The sequence below is a fragment of the Geospiza fortis genome, unplaced genomic scaffold, assembly GCF_000277835.1.
Source record: "Geospiza fortis unplaced genomic scaffold, GeoFor_1.0 scaffold192, whole genome shotgun sequence".
Classification (NCBI taxonomy): Eukaryota; Metazoa; Chordata; class Aves; order Passeriformes; family Thraupidae; genus Geospiza; species Geospiza fortis.
This window is the reverse complement of record NW_005054315.1, coordinates 8,953,730-8,970,145: the sequence shown is the minus strand read 5'-3', so window position 1 is coordinate 8,970,145 and position 16,416 is coordinate 8,953,730. Positions and strand designations below refer to the sequence as shown.

The following is a 16,416-nucleotide window of genomic DNA, read 5'->3' as shown; positions in this document are numbered from 1 at the left end:
GGAAAGAGAACAGGTTTAGATTAGATATAAGGAAAAAACTCTTTATTCTGAGGGTGGTGAGGCAACCAGGGATGCTTATCCCTGGGAGTGTTCAAGGCCAGGCTGGATGGGGTTTTGAGCAATCTAGTCTAATTGAATGTGTCCCTGTCCATGGCAGGAGGGTTGGAACTAGATCATCTTCAAGGTCCCTTACAACTCAAACAATTCTATGATGCTGTGATTCTAAATACAATCTGTAAGCCTGATGCTGCTCAAGCTTGTGCACTTGCCCCATCCATAATAAACCATCCATAACCTTGATGGTTGAGTAGTAGGGTTATGTAAGCATCAGACAATGTCCTGCCAGAAATCAGACACACCCTGGAGTTGGTGAAAAAGAAAGAGCATTCAGATGCTGGTGACACATCCAGTCAAATGGAATTAGGTGGGCAAGGAACTAAACCAACTGTATTTCTGATCTGGATTTGATCCAAATTGGTGATTAAGACATTTTCACTCCTGGTGCCTACAGCGGACAAGGCTATATTGAATCTGTGATGCCCACAAATCCCAATTTCTTTGTGGCAGTGGGGAGAGTGTGTGCATGCTCAGGAGAATCAGCCAGTGGAAACCTAGTGTTTACTGGAAAGTGGTGGATAAAGGCTCAATGAAATAGCCTGGAGGAAGAAAAGTGTTTTAGAATATAGAGAAAATGTAAAACAATAGGAGAGGTAAAAAAGAAAGGCTAAAAATGTTAAGTTGGCATTATGAACACCACATGCCACATCTCCACCATTAAAAATTAGTATAATGTTACTCAATTTTACACAAAGACATATACACAGACACATATGGTGGAAATGGAGGCAAGAGCTGGAAAGTGCTTTCCTTGTCACTGTTGGCCCATAGAGGAGCTGAAAAAGAAGCAGTGGAATACTTTGGCCTGGGACATGAAGGGAGGTGGAGGGCAAGGTTCTCAAATTTTTGTCTTTATTTCTTGACATCTCCAATCCATTGGCAAGAAATAAATTTTTTTTCTCCGAGTCTGGTTTGCCAGTTTTCTATCAGTAACTGGCAAGGGATTTCCCTGTCTTTATCTCAACCCATGAGATTTTTTTCCCTCTGTCCTGTTGGGGGAAGGTAGAGAGCACCTGGGTGGGCATCTGCCAAGTGGCCTAGCTTCACTCAATATGATTTTATTCTTAAAGCAGGTCAATAAGTGAAGAAATCCAACCAAGCTTGTCATCACAGGTCTTTTATTGCAGTGAGTGGTCATACCCAAACACGAGTCCTAGGACTTTATTATGTAATCCTTTTAGTCAGCACCATGGTGATTTTCCTCACCTCATTTCCAGCTGCTTTTCAAGAGTCCCTATCAAAAATGGCCCTTCTCTGTTGGCTAAACTGCTTGTGTTGCACCTTCCTAATTTATTTCATTTAATGAAAATTAGCTGGGTTACCTGAAACATGTAAAAGATTTTGCTACCCAGAATGATCTTGACTGAAACTGCCTTAGAGCATATTCCCATGAACAGCTCCACTGGCATTTCTGACAAGACAGAAATCTGGTAGGAAGAAGGAGGGCAGGGAGTCAAAGATCTAGTGGGGAATGTGGGCTGCAGATGGAAAAGGCTACCTGAGCCAGCTGGACTTTGACTCTTGTTCTGCCTTCACTGGTCAGGTAGCCATGTCCTCTTAGCTTGGACTTCCAGACATATCATCATGATTTTACTATTTGTGAGCTGGGAGTTACTGTGTGTTTGATTTGGGCTGGAAAAGCTGTAACTTATTTACAGAAAATGACTTTATTGTAATAGGGTACTTGTTTCTAAGGTGAAAGCCACAAACTTGTATCTGTAGATTTCTACAAGAATCTAGAACATTATTCAATATTCCCTCCCTGATTTCCCTGCTCATTGAACATAATTATCACAGATACATAATTATCACAAGACTAGGAAAGAAGGAAAGTCCCTGAGGACAAGTAAGTGGGAACTAACACCTCTGAAGACCAACATCACATGGAAGAAGACGATGCTTTCTTAATTTTTTAAAGACTGGTATAAGCAAGGATGCTTTTTTTCTCTGGAAAGTTGTCAGTAGAAAAGAGATTAAATACTTTGAGTCTCACAAATTACTAGTACTTCTTCTCTGTCCTTCCAAATGCCTCAGAAACTTCAAAAGTCTTTAAGAATGAACCAAACCTTCCTTTCCGAGTATACTTAAATAAAAGACTCAAGTTAAAAAAACAAAACTCAGGTTTTCTGAATGCCCTGGAAGCAATTTGGGTACAATTTGCTACCCTTTCTTATCCTGTATCTGTTGTCTAGGTCAGGTCAAACAGGCTGCAATGGGATTTGGTGGAATTGGACTCCTACATATTTGTTCCATAATCCTGTCTCTCTCATTAAGCTTTATTAATTCTGTGCCATTGTTCCTGAGTGGAATTGAGAAATAACTTTAAAAACACAACCACCAATCCCAAAGAGCAATAAGATGTGAGGAAAAGCGATGGGCTTGAAGATGGTCTAATCTTGGTTTTCCTTCTGGACTAGTCAGTATCTGTCCTGCACAATCTCTCTTAGTCAAAGATTTAACAGAAGAAAAAATCATGTCCTTCACCTGCCAGAGCAAGTCCCTGATGTTGGTAGAACACTCAGGCCACAGGTTTTGATTAAATTGGCCCTCTTTCAATATCCCTGTGTAGGCCAACACAAAGCAGTATTTTTCTTGGGTCAGTATTTTATCTGATCCTGCGTTATATTAAATTGGTAGACTGAAGGACCAAAACAATGTTATTATTAACCTCTCTCTCTCTCTCTGTTGTGTCCATAATTGCATTTAAAAACCCAGTGACCCAGTAAAGAATTTGAAGAAAGTAACAAGATTCCCATTATTTCTCCTGGTTGGTTTATTCTTATTATATACACAACTGTGAAACTATATAGCAGTTTCAGATGTCTATGCCAACAAGTTGCACAATGTAAATAAAGATGTTTGAGAACCACTTAGTCCATTTTAAGTTAGTAAATTCTCTCTCACAGAGCTGTTTCAAGTATTGTTTCTAATGTCAAGGTTTAATTTCTAACTGCACTTTTCATGTACTGTACTAACTCTGTGACAATGTAGCAAAAAGTGCAGCAAAAATGGAACATAAAGAAGTCCAGTGTACCTCCAATTAGATGTAGGTATAAACCCCCAAATTACTAGCGTAAGAGGCTGCAAGTGTTATTATATGAGACATTTTTCTTCTAGGTAACTGAAGAGTAAGAAAGGGTCAAACAGCAAAAACATACAGAAAGGATAAGAGAATTGAACACTCTAGAGAATTTGGTGAAAAGACACACAGTACAGTACATTTGATAAGAGTGAATGTTGAAAAACAGGACTGAACAGCATTGTTGAACTACATTGATAGACTAAAGCTAGATTTCTTATCCTTTCTTTTGGTATGTGACTTACGGAGTTTTCCAGCAGTGCTTGAAACAAGGCATTGAACAACAGTAAACAGATTTTTTTTAAGTACAGTACTTAATTCTGCAAACATCTCTGCTGCTTCAGAATACAGAACATCATTATTTTGATATGACAACAGCACACTGACACATTGTGATGAAATTTGGTTGCTATATAGTGTGAAACACTCATACTGACATTTCATCCAGTGAGCAGTGTTTCACTGCTAAAGGGTACACTGGCAAACCAGTGCAAACTGCAGGTGTCTGTGTTTCAAAGAATAAAAAACAGGTCATCCCTGAGTAATCTCCCTGATCTAGAACTTAGAAACCTAGTGCTATGATAGCTCAGGTAAAGTCATCATTAAACAACTTTCAAAGAAGCACCAGTTTCCTGTTCTGTAAGCTCAGCATTAAGGGAAAACATATTTTTACATGCTTGTTCGAAAACTCCTAATTTTCTACTGAAAACTCAAGCCCATCTGATATAAATCTGGTAAGAACCAGCTTTAGCATATGCAACTCACATGCACAGGAGGGATGAATTCTAGCAGTCAGTTTTACAGTTTCCTGACTTTAGCTTACTTTTTTTTTTCTTTTGATGGAAACAGAGACCATCACTCCTCTGCAGTTTGCATGGTTCCTTATTTAGGAATAAGTAATGTGGTCAAACTCTTACCTCCTCATACACTCCAGAGCCTGAGTGAAGACCTGTGGAGCCATTCCATGCTCATGCTGTAGGATCAAACACTGCTCCAGGGTGATGGACATGGCAGTCCTATCCTTGGCACTCTTACAGCTCGTGAACCGAACCCCGTTGAGTCTGCGGCATATCTAGAAATGGGATAGACAACCCATGACTCCTTCTACAGGCAAAACTTCCTGCCAGAGACAACACCTGAACTTCCCCTCAGACAGACACAAATGTTCTCTAGGGCTTCAATGTCAAAGTTTGGCATGTTTGAGGGAGCAGAACTTCATTGTATGAGTTGAGGGGAAAATCTGACATGGAAAATACGCTTTATTTCCCCATGTCTCATTCCAGAGGAGGTCTAGCCTTGGCAGCCTTTGCAAGCTACATGCAAGCAAATGAAGAAATTCAAACATTCCAGTAATAAAAAAGGGGCAAATACATATGAGTACAGAAAATCAGCTGAACTATGCAGAGATGGTTAGATGAATAAATACCTCAGCAGCTTGCCAAAGGATATCAACATTTTTGTTTTTCCTTGCATGAACATTTTGTCCCAGAAATCTTAACAGTTCAGGCAGGCACGTCTGACTACGAGATCGAGGTAGACCTATAAAAGAAACAAAACCAACTCGACTTATTCATCTGTATTCAACAGATCTTTTACAAAGTGTTTCTAGATGCCTGTTGCAAACACATTTGTGTTTTCTTGAAACTAGAACAATTATTAAAGTTCTGATTTACTTAGTACCATCAACAAAACAAATTCATGCTTAATTAAACTCAATTGGAAATATAAATTTCAGTTATTTAAAACTTCAGGGACTCAGAATCTAATAGCAGTATAATAAGAGAATGAACAAAGGGAGCAAGATTGGTATAGTCTTTTCATTTCTGTGTCACAGATTTGACAGGAGAACATGTATATCTTCAAAGAAACTCTGAAGATATTTTATATTCTGCTCACATTTTCAATTTTAAATTTGCAAGCTGGTCAGCTTTCAGTTACAAGAAACACCCACAGGACACCACATTGTCATAATCTGTTTATTAATATTTCACTAAGTGGAAATAAAGTAGTTGAAATTTTTCAGAGTACCTTCAATACTCATCTTCTGTGTTTAAACTGTTGCACATCATCTCTTACATATGTAGCAAGATACTTCAGACAATCAGTTACAAGTGTTCAATAAGTTGTCTTTTTTGTTGTTTAATTTTTTTAAGGAGCAACCACAGAGAACACCAACTAAAGTTGTGACTGAACAAACACAGAGGTATGCACTGTAAGGGATGACATTGTGACAAAACAAATCCTACCTGAGTGACACCTGAGGCTTTATTTTAGGCCTACCTCTCACAGCAAATGGTATGTTGCACTACCCTGATCTCCTACAGGAAGGTGACCTGCTGAGCAGATGAGGGAAGGCTGTGGACATTGTTTACCTGGACCTTGGCAAAGCCTTTATTGCTGCTTCCCACAGCATTCTCCTGGACGATGTGCTCATAGCTTGGTGGGACATTCTGTTCACTGGGTAAAACAACCCAGCTGGATGGCCAGGCCCACAGGGTGCTGGTGAATGGTGCTACATCCACCAGTGTGGCTCCCCAGGGCTCAGTTCTGCAGCCAGCCCTGTTTAAAATCCTTATCAGTGATCAGGAGGAGGGGATCAAGTGCACTCACTCAGTGGCAGATGGCACCAAGCTGGCAGCAGTTCTGATCTATTGGAGGGCAGGAAAGCTCTACAGAGAGACCTGGACAGGCTGGATCAATAAGCCAAGGCCACTTTTATGGGGTTCAGCATGACTAAGTGCCAGGTCCTGCTCTTGGGTCACAACAACCCCAGGCAGTGCTACAGACTGGGGGCAGAGTGGCTGGGAAGCTGCTGATAGAAAAGGACCTGGGGGGGCTGGTGACAGCAGCTGAACATGAGCCAGCAGTGCCCAGGTGGCCAAGAAGGCCAGTGAGGACCTGGCCTGAATCACCAATAGTGTGGCCAGCAGGAGCAGGGCAGGGATTGTCCCCCTGTACTCAGCACTGGTGAGGCCTCACCTCAAATCCTGTACTCAGTTCTGGGCCACTCACTCTAAGAAGGACATCGAGGTGCTGAAACCTCAGTGGTGTCCAGAGAAGGGCAACAGAGCTGGTGAAGGGTATGGAGCACAAGTCTTATGAGAAGCAGCTGGGGCTGTTTAGCCTGGAGAAAAGGAGGCTATGGGGGGGACCTTACTGCTCTCTACAACCACCTGAAAGCCAGCAGGGCTTTTCTCCCAGGCGGCCAGCAACAGGACAAGAGAAAATTGCCTCAAGCTGCAGCAGGGGAGATTGAGATTGGATGTTGGGAAAAATTTCTTCACTGAAAGGGTTGTTAAGCACTGGAACAAGCTGCTCAGGGAAGTGGTTGAGTCAGCATCTCTGGAGGTATTTAAAAAACATGTAGATGTGGCACTTGGGGAGATGGTTTAGGGGTGGACTTGACTTAGCAGTGCTGGGGAAACAGTTGGACTTGATGATCTTAAAGAGCTTTTCCAACCTAAAGAATTCTACATTTCTATTCTATAATTAACAATATTGTGCCTGTCCTGGGCTGGGCTGTTTGAACTCTACACCTATAAAGAAAGCAATACCCTAAACAACAAGAGGGCACAGGCCATCTCCTCTTTCTAAAGACAAGGAGAGCTAACAGAACAAGGACAAGGAGCTAGGACTAATTTCTTAGAAATTCTGCAGAATTTAGTATTAATAACACAGGGACATGGACAGTGGATAAGGAATCAACTTTTCTAACTTTTCTTGTGTACTGTTCTTGAAGAGAACATTTCCTGCAATCTGCCAGCAGATAGTTCACTGGGACCTTCATCCCCTAGAATGATCTGTTTGTTTTTCCTTTTGCCTCTACCTACCACAGACTACATAACTGGGCATAATCACCTGGTTTGCAGTTAAATGTAAAATGCTATTCTCCCTTGATAAGGGTTCACAGAAAAGTACACTTCATTTTGTATATCCTAAATTATCACAACTTTCAGGAGAAAAAAAAATACCCCAAAAAAAAAAACAACTCAAAAAGCCAAAAGATGATTGGAACAAACATAAGAGGTTTGAGGAAGAGACTGAAGTAAAAAAAAAAAGGCAAGCAAATAAAAAGGAGAGGAAGGAACTGAATGGGAATTATTATTATAAAAGACTAGATGGAGACATGAACAAAATTCATTTTAAACTGGTTAATTTTTGAATTATACAAGAAAATCTGATGCTAGACTACTATACAATAAAAAATTAAACTTTGCAGCTAACATTCCAGAGAATTTATTATGCAGCCTTATGAATGCCTGGATGGAGGAATGCTGGTTGTGCTCTCAGCTGTATCAAAAAAAATTCAGGGTAACCAAACTCGCGATAACACACTTTAACAGACAGAATTCTTACTATCCTGTTGCATGCTGTTGCATTTGTATTTCTGGAATAAAACTGTAACTGTAGGGCACATGAAATAAGCTTAGAAGAGGTTTGATTGTAATAATAATGAATTGATGAATTTTCACTATTTTGTAAATAACACTTATGGCCACTGCCTTCTCAACAAAAGCCCAAGCAGTGACAAGCAATTAAAAAACCAGTAAAAATTAAGCATGTAGCTTTTGTCACTCTTCCAGGCTCTCTGTTGTTGGCTGCAGATGCAACAATTACAGGGAAGTGCCAAAAGAAAAACAGAGGGAAGTGACTGAGTTCCAAAAAACTGGCAGTTGCTCTCTGTGCAGGTTTTATCATAAGTGCAGGGAGCTTCACCAAGAACTGCAGATAAAAGTGCTGCTGCCAGAACCTGCCACTTTTACACCTTTACCTTACAACAATCTCACTGCCTAACTGGATGATTATACAGTACATAGTGCCACTAAGAAAGAGATGTAATAGTAACCTTAAAAAGGAAAATTAATCAGTCTGACCTTGAATCCACTCTGCTTTAGTACTAAAGTATTAAACCAGAAATTTTTGTATCATTTCTTGGAGGTTACTAAAGCTGGTGTACCATCAACATTTAAAAAAACCAACATAAAGGAAACAAATGAAAAAAATCAGCCTGAGTTGTGCTGTTCAAGCAAATTTGTCATTAATTACAAAATACTTACAATCATCAGGCAGAACTTCCTTGAACTGCTCAAAATATGAATTCAACCTCACTAAGCTTTCCATGTTAATTATTTCTTGCAGTGAGGTGTCTCCAAACCTTTAAAAGGAGAAAAAAGGAACAATTAAGCCCAAGGTAAAATGCTTCTCTTTTTCTTTGAAACAACTGCACTTGGTAATATGTCTACCAAAAAAACAGTTTAAAGATTCATCCCAAGAGTTCCCTAACCATTCAAGGGCCAGGTGAAGAGTAACTGAGAACTGTTGTAATGATTCATTACAGAGAAAGAAAATATATGAGGGGGAAAAGGGAAGGAAGGTATAAGAAAAATCTTGTAGAAAATAGTATTTAAAATTCTTTGGCTTTCATGTCTCTCTTTCAATATTAAATTCCTACCTGGCAAACTTTTTAACCTAAATTTAAACTTTTAATAATGGATTTAATAGTTTAGTTCATAAACTAATAATAATAACCATAACATCACTAGATAGGACTGAGAATGTTGACTTCAGGTATGTAAATGAAAAATATGGCTCTAGGATTAATAAACCATAAATGTAATAAATATTGTCAACAATGTCCTGATGCATCTTATCTAAATATGTCCACATACACAGATGTACACACAGAGTGCTGACATCTGTAACTGTGCTAGTCATCTTGGGCTTCCTTTGTAGGCAACAGAGGACAACAGTAATTGCTGCAATATTTTTGTTAAGACTTTTTCTTGTTGTCCACCACCACAGTGCACACTCCAGCCTGGTACCAAGGCTGCTGTCACAACATGCATGTGCCTGGCTTTACTGGAGTGCTCCACTGGAGCAGTGCTCAGCCAATGTACTCTTTACAGGATGTGGCCATAACAGAGGGAATCTGCCAGCTCTTCCAGAACTGAGATGTTTCCCTAGCAAATATAATTACATAATTATATTTTTCAGTTTTACAACAGCAGTGTTGCATTACATTAATACTGCAAGGGTATGTTAAAACAGAGGTGCACCTTGCCTATTATCCTGAATTTTGACAGTGACCAGGAGAGGGAGTCTCAGGGAGAGTGCAAAACCAAGACAGCAAATACACAGCAATACCCAGAATGATCTCAGCCTCTAGTGATCTGCCACTCCCAGAGATCTTAAGTCACAAGGAGCACCTGTGTGCTAACTAGCCCTTGACAGATCTCCCATTGTAAATTCACATCTGAATCACATAAACCTGGACTAGTCTCAAACTCATGAAGTAAGGAGTTTCACAGCTATGTGGCACACAAAGAAGGAGCTCCTTTTGTTTGGCATTTGGCAGATTCCTTTAGAACAGTGCTCTCATGTTCATGTATTGGAGAAACTGAATTAGTCAGTTATGTAAGAGTGCAATTCCACATCAACATAGTTCCATTGCTGAACTGCCAGCAAGGCTGAGCTTGCCTGACTGGATACCTACTTCTCTGCTAGGGTTTGCTGCTCATTGATTCCCACATTGAAAAGAACAGGCTGAACCCTCAGCAACATTCCACTTTGAATCTCACGCGGCAACAAATCAAACAAGGCGCTTGGCAGAGGGATCCTCACGTTAAATCCATCACTGGAAAGAAGTAAACAGCTGTTAGACATAAGGATCAAAAAGCTACATTCCAAGAATGTGTTATTTGTTTAAAGAGGGATAACACCTAGAACATAGTGCAACCATTAGTCAGAACTGACTCTGAGGAACTGCCACAACTCGCTTCTAGTCAGAAAATCTATCCGAGCTCAAAAACAAACCTGCAGCAACCTGCAATGGCGCATTTATATCCTCACAGACATTCACATCAGATCTACCAATCTCCTGACAATGGCTGATTTTGCTCTCCTCATTAATATTGCAGTTCTTCTACAAACTTGGATAGAAAAAGCCAAATTTTGGCATGTTCCCACTCATCAAGAATCAAGTATATTTATCAAGAATCAAGTATATTTACCACTCATCAAGAATCAAGTATATTTATCATCAATCAAGTTTTTTACCGATTTCCAGTGATGACTGGCAGCATGTCAGTAGATGTATTTGATGTAGCCTGAGTTACTTTAAAGGTTACATTCCTCAAGTCCATGATTCCCAAACTCATGTCCTCCAGCATTGCCAGCTCCTCACCTAAATCCAAGAGGAAAAAGTGAATTGTAATTACTTGTTATGCACAACTTCCCTTTGTCAATTTGATGACAACAACAGGCCATCACTCCATACAGAAGTTCCACAGATGAAGCAATGCTGCAGCCCCAGCCTCCCCCTTGACCGCCAGACAATGTCATGGCTGATTTTTTGAGTTCAGCAAGTTTAGAAAACACCAGTTTTCTAGAACAGTCCAGACTACTGTTCTTTAAGTATTTTATATGCTGATTTTCCAAGTTAGGTGATGCTAATAAGTACTTCTCAGCATTGTCAGAGCCATGATATCTTTTGCACAAGGTATTCTGGATTTGTCCAATAAAACGTTCCCTAACCAGTATCCAGACAGTTTTTGAGACACAGGAGTGAAACACTTCTGAGTGAAGTACTTTCCCTTTTTATATTCTCTCTTCAGTCTCACTTTGTGCTGCAAGACTACAGAAGTTTCAAGAAAATTCAAGAAGTGTATTTAGGGCACAGTTTCTCCCAGCTTATCAGAACTTTCATCCAATTATTTTCTGGAAAAAACCCGAAGACCACTGTGATACATTTTAGTCTTTCTTAAACCTTTGACATTCTATTATAAAAGAAGTACACTTATCTTTGGAATCAATTCAAGTAAGCGTGAAGAAATCCAGAGTTGTTAGGTTATTAAGTACTTCAGCTATAATCAATTTTTGCATTATAGTTCTCAAAATCATTTTGTAGCTGAGCTGCAGATTGTCCCAAACACTGAGACCCTGTTGTAGCCAATTTAATGCAGAATTTGCTGACTCAACAGCTAATCCCACCACCTGGCCCTGTGCCTTTACCATAAGTGCTCAGCAGGCTCTCAAACTGTGCCAGCAAGCCAATGGTGTAGAGTTGTCTTAGAAATCCATCATCATGCAGGCAGTTCCTCAGCTTGATAATGAAACCACAAATGAGAGCTGTCAGCTGTGAGAGAGGAAACAGAAAAGAATGAAATGATTCAAAATAAAAAAGGTTCTTCAGCCCCAAACAAAAATCACAGCATGTATAAGAAGTGCAATAAAATCTGTCACACAGATACTCTTTTCCCTTAGACATCATTTTTTCCTTGCAGCTGAAGACAACCAACCAATGAAAACCCAAAACATTCAGAAAATCAGATTCAGGGCATGCTGCCTTCATCTCACAAGCTGTCTCAAAATGGGGCTGCTGTAGATCTCACACCTTCTTGGTTTCTGAACACGATCACTTGTGGTAGGGTCTACAATTTGAATGAAATACAGAAGTTGGTCCTTAGAGAATTGGTTTCGTTTTAGACAGAAAATCAACACAGCTAGTTCCAGGCCAAGAATTTTGAGAGTATGAATAAATTACTGCTTTTCAAAAATGACATTTGAGAAAACTTAAAATGCAGTATCTGTTTGTATTATGCAGACTTAAACTCTGATGTTACAAGATATTCAGAACAAGATCCTGAAGATCTAGTACTAAGGTCAGTACTATTATATAAGATTAATACTAGTCTTAATTCATTGTCCACAAAGGAATTTCCCAGGTGATGGCCATATACTATGTATACAGGTGTATGACTTTGTTATAAAGTTCTGATCATGATGGGTAAGCATATTCAAGGGATTGAATTTAAAAATTATTTGCATTAGGAGGTGGGTTTTATATTGGAAAATTCCCTGATTTTATCTCTATGCGGTCACAGAATCAAAGAATCATTAATGTTGGAAAACACCTCTAAGATCATCAAGTCCAACCCAGCAGCACCACCACATACACCACTAAACCATGCCCCCAACTGCCATATCCACACATTTTTTAACACCTCAGGGATGGTGACTCCACCACTTTTTTTCCTAGGCAGCCCACTCCAGCTCTTAACAACCCCTTCCATGAAGAAATTTTTCCTCATATCTACTCCAAATCTCCCCTGGCACAACTTGAGGACATTTCCTCTCATCCTGTCACTTGTTTTACATTTTTGATATTACATTATTGGACTAAAGCCCTGCCAATGATGTCCAAGAAATAAACTGTTTGAAATAAATGAACAAGACAGTGATTTCACAGGAAAGCAGACACACTACAAAGGTGTAGTAGGCAGAAGATTTTTTTTTCTGTGGGCAGTGGAAATTTTTTTAGTGCAGACACCTGCTAGTCAGTGTCTGACACAAGAGATGCCAGCAGGTCCAGAAACAGAACTTCTGGGAAAAAACTACAGAACTAATTTCTCTTCCTGTAGCTGGACTTCTGTCCTTAGGTACCTATGTCCTGCTGGGTTTCTCAATGCAGAAAACAACCAAAGGTAACTGAGGGAGTACACCTGCTACTCACCGGCCTTTTTGCCCTCCTCTCACACACCTCACTTTTGCTTTGGCCTGGTGGCATTGGAAGGCAAAGGCTGTTTCTGAATACAGCAGTATATTTTAGTATACTAGTACTTTTAGTAGTTCTCGAATAATTTTTGTTTTCAAATGTGAATGACTGTATATCCAAGGAGACACCTAATTTATGAATTATCAAATGCACATAACCAGTAAGGACAGGATAGCACAGCTTGTGAGGGGAAATCGGTGTCAAACCTGGGAAGAGATCTGAAAAATTCTGGAAAGAATAATCTTTCAGATTCATAGAAACCCCACCCAATGTGGAAGTGAAATCAAATCATGCATATGTGCTTGCTTACAGTCTGGCAGAAGACAACATCCCTGCGATACTGAAGGCTCAGGCAGAGCCCTATTGTCGGGGCACTGTCCTGCATTAATAAAAACACCATGGCTTTCTTGGCCTTGTCGCTCATCATGGCTACACAGTCAGTGAGTGTGGTCAGCAAGGGATAAAGAGCTTCACTCCATTCACCTGGTTGAAAGAAAAAAAAATTAGCAGCAGTGGAAGCACTTTATTTGAAACAAACACACATTAAGAAGAAACTTCCTGTTGCAGGACAAATAATTCACATTTCGAACTTATTTTATTTTGGCTGGATAGTTATTCCCTGCTTTGTAATAATTAAGTAACCTTACAATGTGGTTATTGCATGAGGAAAATATGGAGAATTTTACTTTGTAAAGCTGTTATGACTTTCCAGGCCATGTAAAAGTTACCAGAATTTGTGCCCACACAACAGGCTGTACAATAGCTGATTTGGAAATCATAACAGAAACATGAACAATTATATACAGAAGTGTATATAACTGCATGTTCATGTTCAAACAAACCCTTTCACTGCACATACATGGACAGACAGTAAGGAGTCCATTGTATTACAGAAATAGGGACCATCTGCTCAGCCATTTCTGTCAATGAGATTCCTCCCAAACACCCTGCCTTTTGAATCTCTAGCCTCATAGGTGTATCATTCAATTGCCTCACCACCTTATTGGTCCTTATTCCACTTCAGTGAGGCAAGATGATCTTCATCTCCTACTTGCAGCTAAGAATAATAAGGTGTGAGGTGAGAAATTAATGTAGGTACTCTTTTAAGTGTTTCCTGCCTCCCGAGCAGTTTTAAAGGCTTCAATTTAGATAACAAGAAATATTAAACACAGTGAATTAGATGGGAGTCCTATAGATTGTTGGAAGTACTTTGGAGCTTTTCTTCCAGTGAAATACACAACATATGACCCAGAGGGATTCTGTTCAAATTCCTGCACAGGAAGCACAGAAGTGAAACTGAGTTGTCAAAGTCCTTCTCTTTTTAAAGGGCAGGACAATATGTTTTATTTTTTAAAAGCATCAGAGCTCACAAACAGCACACACACAACTCCCACCCCAGCTGGGGACAAGGCAATGTACAGACCAGAATCTGCATGAATGAGACACTTAAAGCCCCTGAAAGTAAATTTTTTGGGATTTTGATTCAGAGGCAGAACTAAGAGTCAGTAGTAATAAATGTTCCTGTGATAACCAGCCAAAGAGGGGAACTCTGGAAGTCTGCTAACAGAAACATATCTGGCAAAAGTAACAGAACTATCCTTTTGGCTTTTGTTCTATGTGGTAGATGCATAACCTGACAAACTACACAAAGGGAAAGTTGTTTGACTCTGTTTCATTGCCTTGAAAAAAGCAGGAAACATCAAAAGAACAGGCAAGGAATCACAGCTTGTCTTTTAAATTCTATTAAATATTTATCTCAAAATTAGTCAGATGCTATAACATGGCCTTGTGAACACTTAGCAAAATACAGATGAAACTAACACTGTTTCTCTCACTGCATTTAAGAGCATTTCTGTAAGCAAATGAGAATAACAAGAACTGAAAATATCTTCCAGCACATCATCATCTCCCTGACTGTATGTACATACATGTATATAGCTACTAACTCAGTGAAGATTTAAAACTGTAGTGTGTCTGACAGCGCTTAATTTTAAAGATATGTTTATCTTTGGTAATCACAAAGTACACTGGTAAAGATAATGCAATTATTAGATGGATTTTTTTCTTCCAACATTCACACAGAACACAGGGACTCAACTGGGGTAGTGAGCAAAAATCCTCTGTGCTGTGTATTCCCTTGGTTTAAAATTCGGGCCATGAAAAAACAAACCCCTGTCAGTCTGCAAAGTTCTACATGACTTTTGCTACCTAGTTCACAGAAGTGTCACCTGTGCTCTTTTTTTTTTTTTTTTAGTCAATGGCAGTTGTTATTAACAATAAACAGGAATAAAATGAATTACACTCCCAGTCTCAAATTAGGCTGGAACAAGGCAGGGGTGTTGGGAAGGCCAATGAGTTCACACAGTGAACTTTTGCTGACTATATACTACTGACCATTTCATAAAAAATTAATGTCTAATTAAGAGAACCAAATACATGAAGTTTGTAGGATGTAACGTCAGGTGGGAAAAGTTCTTGCTTTTTTTGCCCTAAGGGTCTCTTCTCCAGAGCAATAAAAATATTATTAAAACAGCTGTCCTCCAAGGCCTTGAAAAGATATTTTAGTCTTCATATTAAGTACAGAGGAACAAGGACAGAAAAAAGAACGTTAACACTGGGATGAGACTCCTAAATTCTGTATCCTGAAACATGAGACTTGCAATCCCCAGTACTCCTTGGTGTGCACGTGTCGCCACAGCTCTCTTCATAGAGAACAGCAGGCACAACTTGCCCAGGATTTTTCCTGGTGAAGGCAGTGAGAAAGCTCAGAAAAGAAGAAAAACAATTCTTATTTCACTTGCTGCATCTGTTGTTTGGAACATGTGAAATGTGTTATGTAGATTGTTTTCCAAAGAGGGATTTGTTAACTGGACTCTGGTGATGGGTGTTTGGATTGATTGACCAATTAGGTCAAAGCTGTGTTGTGGCTGTCTGGAAAGGGTCACAGGTTTTTTCTGGAGTATAATATAGTATAGTTTAGTATAGTATAGTATGTAATATAACATAGTGTAGCTTAATAAAGCAATTGTTCAGCCTTCTGAAATCACTGGAGTCATTGCACATTATTCCTCAGCTGGGAGTCGTCCTGCATCGATATGCACCCACAACAGAGATTTTCCATCAGCTTTGTTGACTCCTCCATGTTCTGCTTGACTTCTCATTCAGAAAGATCAGCTCAACAGCCCATGTGAAAGGGCATGTCTGAAATGTTAGACTCCCACAGACTTCAATGACATTTGGAACAGGCCTCAATCCATTGTCACCTACATCAGTTTGCTGAAACACATCAACTGGAGAAATCAAAGAGGCCCTTGACACGCATTCTCCCATATCTGGACGTGAAAGGACCACATACCCCCTGCACTCTTAGGAAATAACTGCTCAACAGCTTAGGTAACTCACGTGGTGTTGTAAAGCATTACCATTTCAAAATGGTCCATCTTAAAGCAAGGCACTTGTTCAGTTAAGTATGAACAAACCCCTGCAGTTTTCAGAAGAAGCAGAAGCCATGAATGCACATACCTGGGGCAGATTCTTCCGGAGTAGGGCTGCAATCTGCATAGAAATGGAGGGGCAACATGCATGATTAAGGAGCAGCAACACAGTCTAAATACAAGCAACTCAAATGCTCAGAGCCAGGGTTCTCAAACATTTTCACTGAGTGAAG

At 39.7% G+C, this 16,416-nt stretch overlaps 1 protein-coding gene across 5 annotated transcripts in view; it reads right to left on the bottom strand.

Moving 5' to 3' along the window:
* INPP4A (inositol polyphosphate-4-phosphatase type I A) overlaps positions 1-16,416 on the bottom strand; it is a 70,728-nt gene that overhangs the window by 8,285 nt on the left and 46,027 nt on the right. For 4 of the 5 annotated variants that reach the window (XM_031056131.1, XM_031056133.1, XM_031056134.1 and 1 more), the window contains 8 exons: positions 16,272-16,304; positions 13,060-13,232; positions 11,207-11,330; positions 10,253-10,379; positions 9,690-9,830; positions 8,254-8,351; positions 4,623-4,735; positions 4,114-4,268 (listed from right to left, as the gene is read on the bottom strand). In XM_031056131.1, coding sequence (XP_030911991.1) covers positions 4,114-4,268; positions 4,623-4,735; positions 8,254-8,351; positions 9,690-9,830; positions 10,253-10,379; positions 11,207-11,330; positions 13,060-13,232; positions 16,272-16,304 — 964 coding nt within the window. The remainder of the gene's footprint in view (positions 1-4,113; positions 4,269-4,622; positions 4,736-8,253; positions 8,352-9,689; positions 9,831-10,252; positions 10,380-11,206; positions 11,331-13,059; positions 13,233-16,271; positions 16,305-16,416) is intronic. The other variant, XM_031056135.1, reaches the window with a different exon arrangement.